The 7,110-nt window shown below is 34.1% G+C and overlaps 1 protein-coding gene across 1 annotated transcript; it reads right to left on the reverse strand.

The window, feature by feature from the left end:
• Positions 1–562: 562 nt before the first annotated feature.
• Positions 563–1,870, reverse strand: LOC121971575 (probable xyloglucan endotransglucosylase/hydrolase protein 23). The gene is made up of 3 exons (XM_042522897.1): positions 1,513–1,870; positions 1,214–1,407; positions 563–1,123 (listed from the first exon to the last, which is right to left on the reverse strand). The coding sequence occupies exons 1-3, from the start codon at positions 1,798–1,800 to the stop codon at positions 745–747; spliced, it is 861 nt and encodes a 286-aa protein (XP_042378831.1). The 5' UTR covers positions 1,801–1,870; the 3' UTR covers positions 563–744.
• Positions 1,871–7,110: the final 5,240 nt, after the last annotated feature.

Below are 7,110 nucleotides of genomic sequence, written 5' to 3' on the forward strand. Positions count from 1 at the left end.
TAAAAAATATGAGGGACAATTTTGATAGAAAATATATTCGATTTTAGTTCAAAGTACTGAATTTAAGAAAAATTATACTCATATTTTAACCTTTCACATTTATTTTTGGACCTTTTATATTTAAAAATATATGAAGGTCAATTTGATAACAATATTTGCATGAGAGAGTAAAATTTTATATGTAGAGAATGAAAATAAAATTTTTTAGACGTAGACATTACATACAAAATTAAAATTGTGATTATAAATTTTTCTCCAATTAACCGGTTCTATCTAAAACTCTTTGTTTTATTTTGTTTTTTGTTTTTTTTTTTTTAAGAATTTGAGATGTTAAATGGCTGGAAAGTAGAAACCATACTACTAGGCGAAGATATCAATTATTACTTTGAAAGCTCATCAGATTAGGCTAGCTCACACAATTAGATAGTTTTTCTTTTCTTCTTCTCTCTCTTTCGGTGCGATTGCTCCACCAAAAGCTGTTAACACTTAGCTTTTGTTTAGACGTTAGTCAGAAGTCTTAAAGAAGAGTGACAATGGAGAAAGCAACTTGAGATCCAACTCGAAGAGGAATTGGTAAAGCAACCAAACTACTCTATTCAGATAGAACACATGCATGCAGCAGTTCCCTCACATACTTTGACTCGGGACTATGACAAGCACAAGGCTGGCTAGCTATTTATGATGCAGAAACGAATAAAGAATACATACAAACATACTCATGTGTCCTCCTTTCTCTGTTCGAGTTCAGGGGATGGAGCATTCCGGCGGCAGGCCCTGAGGGAAGCGCTTGGCGTCGTGGCAATAGTGGTAGATCATGAATTTCCTCTGTACCCACTGCATCCGCCCCTGGCTCGTCAGGTCCAGCTCCTGGTTCCACCACCCGCCCTTGCTCTTGCTCGCCTCGCACGGCCGGCCGCCGCCGCACGCCTCGGCTCTGAAACCCCTGTACGCCGCCACGAACGGCGCCTTGCTCCAGTCCGTCTTCACCAGCCCGCCGCGGGTGGCCCAGTCGTCGGCGTTCCACAGGCTCGAGTAGACCCGCATCGGCTGACTGCGCGGGAACGCGATGCCACGCGACTCCAGGTTCTTGAAGTCCCTGATCGGCGTCCCGTCCACCGTAAAACTGACCGTACGCGCGCATCGAAAGATAGCGTTTTAGTTTTTAGGAATGAATGAATGAATGAATGAATTGCGAAAGGGGGGAATTGACTACATGACGTGTTTCGGGTTCCAGATGATGGAGTAGGTGTGGAAATCCTTGGTGGGATCGAACCAGAGGCGGAACTGCATCTCCCTGTCGCCCTTCCCCTGCGTGTACACGTTCGTGTGCAGAGTGTAGGGCTCGCCGCTGAGGTTTCCGAGGAACTCGAAGTCGATCTCGTCGTGAGTAGCTCCCAACGACGACAACTGAAAAATCAAATCAAATCAAACCAAACCAAAACAACAAGATCGATCTCCAACTAAATTAATTTAACAAGCGGAATGGAGGTTAATTATATATAAATATATTACGTAGTAGGCAGTGACAGTGCCGGCGGAGTTGCCAGGAACGAGCTTGATCTGCATGTCGATCTTGCCGAAGAGGTACTCGTGCTTGGACTGGAAGCCGGAACCGGAGGTGCGGTCGAGGGCGAGGGTAAGGAGCTGGCCGTTTTCCAGAATCTTAGCGCGGCTGTCGCCCCAGGTGACATCGAAGTCCTCCAAGAAGCTACCGCCGGCGGCCATCGTCGCCATTAGAAACACCACCACCAGGGCCACTCTCACTGCAGCAGCAGCAGCAGCAGCAGCAGAGGAAGACATGGCTCAATAATCAACTGAGGATTGATTAAGAAGCAGAGGAAGAGTGTGAGTGGTGAGGATTGAGGAGGCGAGAGTAGGTACTTATAGCAGATGAGAGATTGCAGGCGATGAGAAGGAGGAGGAATTAAAAAATAAAATAATTTCCCTTTTTATATTATAACTTCTGATATCCATTATAGCAACTATTTCGTTGCTAATTTATTTTGATGATCAATATATAAAAAAAAAATAGCAACCAATATTAAGTATAAAATATCTGATGAGATATTTTTTTTATTTTAAGTTTTTCTAGAAATGCTTTTTTTTTAAAAAAAAAAAGTTGGATAGGAGTGATGATGTGAGCTGGCAGTGGACTGGAGACAGAGGGAAATAATAATGGAGGAAGGAAGGAAGGAGAAGGGCAAGGTTCCTCCCGTGTCTTTTCTAGGCTTTATTGGTCTCTTCATTCATGCACCTGCAACTCTGTTCCTCTTCTACAATGATGTAACGTTGGATGTCCAACAGATCTTTTATTTGAAACGCCAAGGTACTGATTATGATGATATCAAGCCACTGTTAGCCCTAAAAATCTGTCACGTTTAATCACATCGGAGACAATGATAAAGCGTATGGACCAGTCACTTCATTATACATAGATACACGTGGACCATCTCTATGATTAGAAATCATTGCTTATGCAACTTCCAACCCAGTAAAATATTTTTAACCACAGTGATGCACCAATCACACAACATCATGAATCTTCCGGCCAAGAGCAGGGTCATGATTTTAAAAATTTGACAAAAAAATCAAAAGACAAACTATTAGTACACGTGTTTAGAGGTAACCTTTTTTTTTCATAAAGGTAACCTTTTTTTCAAAAAAAAATATCAAAAGACACCCATTCAATAATTTTTATTTTAAAAATACCTCTTGATTCCGTATTATTTTAGTAGTCATCGATAAATATTATAATATGTATAAGTTATCTAATAATTAGTACACGTGTTTAGAATGAATTTGAGATTTATAGATTTATATTATGTAAAAATTATTCAGTAATTATTACAATGTGAAGAAACTATTCAATAGATGATAGAATGAGTTTAGGATAAATTTAAAATTTAGAATTTCAAATATTTGAATATTATTATATCGAAATACTATTTATCAACTTAGTAAAAAAGATAATTTACTCATCTCTAATATCCCACCAATTTATTCCTGGGCCAAAAAAAGATGGAGAATTATAAGATCTTGAATAAGGGGATGGATGAATCTTCTAAATGTTTTATGGCCATTGTTTGCTCGATGGCTATTGTTTTATACTAATTTAATTAGGATAATTAGATGTATTCAGTATTTTCAGATGTCATGTTATTATATTCTTTAATTTATAAGTGTCACATATTGATTGATGCAGATAGTTATAAAATCATCTTTCGTTATGAATTTGTCCACTAGTTTACAAATGTCATCATTTAGTGGATGTAGGTGTCACATTTCAGTAGGGCAATAAGGTATCAAACGTTAATTCTCCTTAAGTGTCTCATAAATGTCACGAGAGGGTGTAGTTTTACTTTCAAAATTTGTACTAAAAATTTAATATATACACCTAGAAAATGTCATGGGTAGAATGATAAATGAATCAAATATTTATAAATAAATTTAATATTCAACTTAATAAAAAATTATTTATATTCATTTAATATATAGTTTTACTTACACATTTCAAGATTAATCTAAACCTCAATTATTTTAGTTCTATCCCCGCTCTAAATCTTATTATTATTATTTTTTTATGAAATAAGCAAGTGAAAGTATCTATGAATAATGACTCCCTTCCCATTTTCTTGGTCTAAATCAACACTATTAGAAATAATAAAATAGTCTAAAATAGATCAACAAATTAGTGGGAGGGTTAAAAAAAAATACTAATCTATGTGTATGTTCATCGATATTGATCGAGCCTCCTACATATGTTACAGACGAGTCTTAAGAATTATAAGCTTGATTTGCTTTATTCTGTTAACTCCTTTGTTTGTTCTCCTCAGTTTCTCAAAAATTGAAGATCCTGACCCATTTTCCTTGATGATACAGGGTAGTTTTTTTCCCCTAGTCTTCGCATGATTAAGTGCATGCTTACTTATTTCCAACTCTTCATTTAGGTCCTAATTGATCCAATGTCCGCTGGAATGATGAAAAGCAATTGATTATATATTCACTTTAATTTTATATATAAACTGAAGGGGATATACCTTAAACTTATTCCACCAGATCTTTTTTATGGGTGTTGGAGTACTTGTATATGTCATCGAAGCTCTTCTCCAATGGTTATTGACTATTTTATTAATCTTATGTATAACACATATAGAATTTACAAATCTATCATAAAGTTACAAATAAATAATATTAAATAATTAAGATAGTTAAACAAAATATTTTATAGTACTTGCGAATCTCTGTAAGAGACTATAGACTCTCGACTACCTTGCATCTCAACAACTGGATGTCTGGATGAAGGAACTTGTATGGGTACTGGTGAAATTACTTGCGAAGGTGAATGAAAAGGTGCTGGCGAAGGTACATAGGAAGATCCTACAATTAAAGAAGCACTACAATAAAAAATGACTTTCCGTAGCTTGTTATCAATGATTTTCCAAAAATTGGAGATCCTGACCCATTTTCTTCAGTAATGCAAGGTGGCTTTTTTCCACTAGTTCTTGCTTGATTAAGTGCATGTCGAATGTGATCGCCACATTTATTCTTAAAAATTCTCTTTATTTCCAAATCTTCATTTATGCCCCAATTGAATGTTCGCTGAAATGGCGAAAAATAATTGATTATATGTTCACTTTAATTCATATATAAACTGAAGGAGATATACCTTAAACTAACTTATTCCACCAGAGCTCTTTTTGTGGGTGTTGGAGTGCTTGTATATGTCATCGAAGCCCCTCCCCAATGGTTATTCACTATTCTATTAATCTCTTGAATAACACCTATAGAATTTACAAATCTATCATAAAGTTACAAATAAATAGTATTAAATAATTAAGATGGTTGAAAAAATAAAATATTTTATAGTACTTACGAATCTTCGTAAGAGACTATAAACTCTCAACTGTGTTGCATCTCAATAACTGAATGTCTGAATGAAGGAGCTTACATGGGTACTGGTGAAGGTACTGGGAAAGGTGAATGAGAAGGTGCATGGGAAGGTCCTACAATTGAAGGGGTCAGGGGTGTAGGTACAATGACAGGTACTGCTGAAGTACACTGGCCCAGAGTACTCCATCTATGACCACCGCATTAGACTGTCAATTAAAATTGTTAGGATAAAGTAAATACAAATTAGATGCATAATGAAGAACATGAAAAAACTTACCATATTTAATAACATATCAGAGAGTGTGCGAATTAAATAAAACATCAAGATGTCACCTCTAATGACATATAGGAAAAAATACAGTGTATTTAACATATAAAACATATAAATTTACTCAAAATATTACCATATATGAAAATCAAAAAAATATTTTTGTTATATTAAGATAACAAAACTTATCTATAATAAAAAATTAAAGTCTTCATTGTCATTCTCATCCTTCTCCTCTTTATTATCATTCTTATGAATTTCACTTGAATCCTCCACGTTTAGCACTACTCCGCTCGGATTTTGTAACGTTAGAATATTATATATTCATTGGTCTGAAATGTGTTCACAACTTCCTCTTGTTGATATACAATGTCTTCTCAACATTCCTTATTTTTTTTTTGTGCTTTCATTTTAAAAACAATTCATCAATCAATTTTGTCACGTTTTAAACTAGGATTTAAAGCATAGAATACTTGAATCATTTGTTGTGCCCATACAAATGGTTCATATATCTTATATAATCTTTCATGATTTATTTCAAACAAATTATACCATGGATGTAACTTTATCCCTTTGACAAGGTCAAACTAGCAACACATAAATAAAATTACTCACATTTCTGGGTTAGGGTATTTTACCTCTATAATTTCATTAAGCAAATCATAAAGATTATTGCTTGTACTTCCACATTGGATGAATACACACAAATCTCACTATTCATTGTAGTCTTTACCATTCCATATTCTTGAGTATGAAAATTATATCCGTTTATGAAATATGCTAACCAAGTACGTACCATCAATTTTCGTCCCCATGACAAATAGATTAGCAATTTTTGCTTAACGTGAACTAGATTATCATAAACCTAAAGTCAAATAAATATGCTTAAACGTCAAGATATGTGTAAACCAAATTTAGATTGTCTACTTACATATAATTTAAACCATTGTACAAATTCTTCATGGCATAAGCAATCAAACTCTTGTGTTGACATTTCAGAATTTAAGTTTTGGAAAATCTTATCATAAAAAAAATAAGTTATAACACAAACAATTTACAACATAAGAAATATAAAAAATAGAAAATATATGCTAACTCAAAATATGATGTTACTTCTAGATAATTTAGTAAAATATATGTGAGGGCTGCCCACCATTCTTGACCAGTTAATTATCTCTGCTTATATGGTCCATTTGGTCGACTAGGGTAGTTAAAATTTGAGAATGAATTTAAATTTGGATCAATAGGACCCTTGTCATTTCTTCCCACTCTCCACCTTTTGCTCTGAATGTGAGACTCAAAATAATATGATGCAAAAGTTGTTACTTCCTCCATAATATATACATTAATAATAGAGACTTCAACACGTACCTTATTTTTCACCTTTTTGTTCAAATAATATAGGAACCTGATTGTAATAAAAAAAAATTGTAGTAGATATTAATATATAATAAAATTAGTCAATTTTTATGCATTAATAATAAAATTTAAAAGATGAAATTTTACCTTTCAAATGGATAAATTTATCAGAAATGGACAAGACATCCAATTTTAACCTCATATGGCAAGTGAACCAAAAGATATTCCATGGAATCAAAAAAAATAAAAGTGGAAATATCCTTTCTAAATTACACAAAATGATTAGAATGTCTCTCTCTAATGTCTCCATATGTGAATGTCTCAAAACTGTTGAGCAAATATCATGAAGAAAAATGCTAACTCTGTAATGACACCCCATACAAAAATTTGATAAGAGTTCCTTAAAAACATTAGGAATTAGCCTTTCCATGAATATATGACATGTTGGTGCAATCATTCTCCAGTCGAGGTTGACCAATTTGGCTAAACTTGAGTTGACTCAAGCTTCAGTTTCGATGTTTAACAATATATGAGAGAGAAATCAAATAAAGGGAGGACCAAATACTTATCTAAGAAAGTCCTAATTGGAATAA

The sequence above is a fragment of the Zingiber officinale genome, chromosome 4A (assembly GCF_018446385.1).
Source record: "Zingiber officinale cultivar Zhangliang chromosome 4A, Zo_v1.1, whole genome shotgun sequence".
NCBI lineage: Eukaryota > Viridiplantae > Streptophyta > Magnoliopsida > Zingiberales > Zingiberaceae > Zingiber > Zingiber officinale.

Excerpts from the sequence above, each read along its gene's own strand:
- LOC121971575 (XM_042522897.1), bottom strand. The coding sequence starts at position 1,800 with ATGTCTTCCTCTGCTGCTGCTGCTGCTGCTGCTGCAGTGAGAGTGGCC. Across the intron at positions 1,408-1,512 it reads GCACTGTCACTGCCTACTAC|TTGTCGTCGTTGGGAGCTAC; the intron begins GTAATATATTTA and ends TTGATTTTTCAG. Across the intron at positions 1,124-1,213 it reads TGGAACCCGAAACACGTCAT|TTTTACGGTGGACGGGACGC; the intron begins GTAGTCAATTCC and ends GCGTACGGTCAG.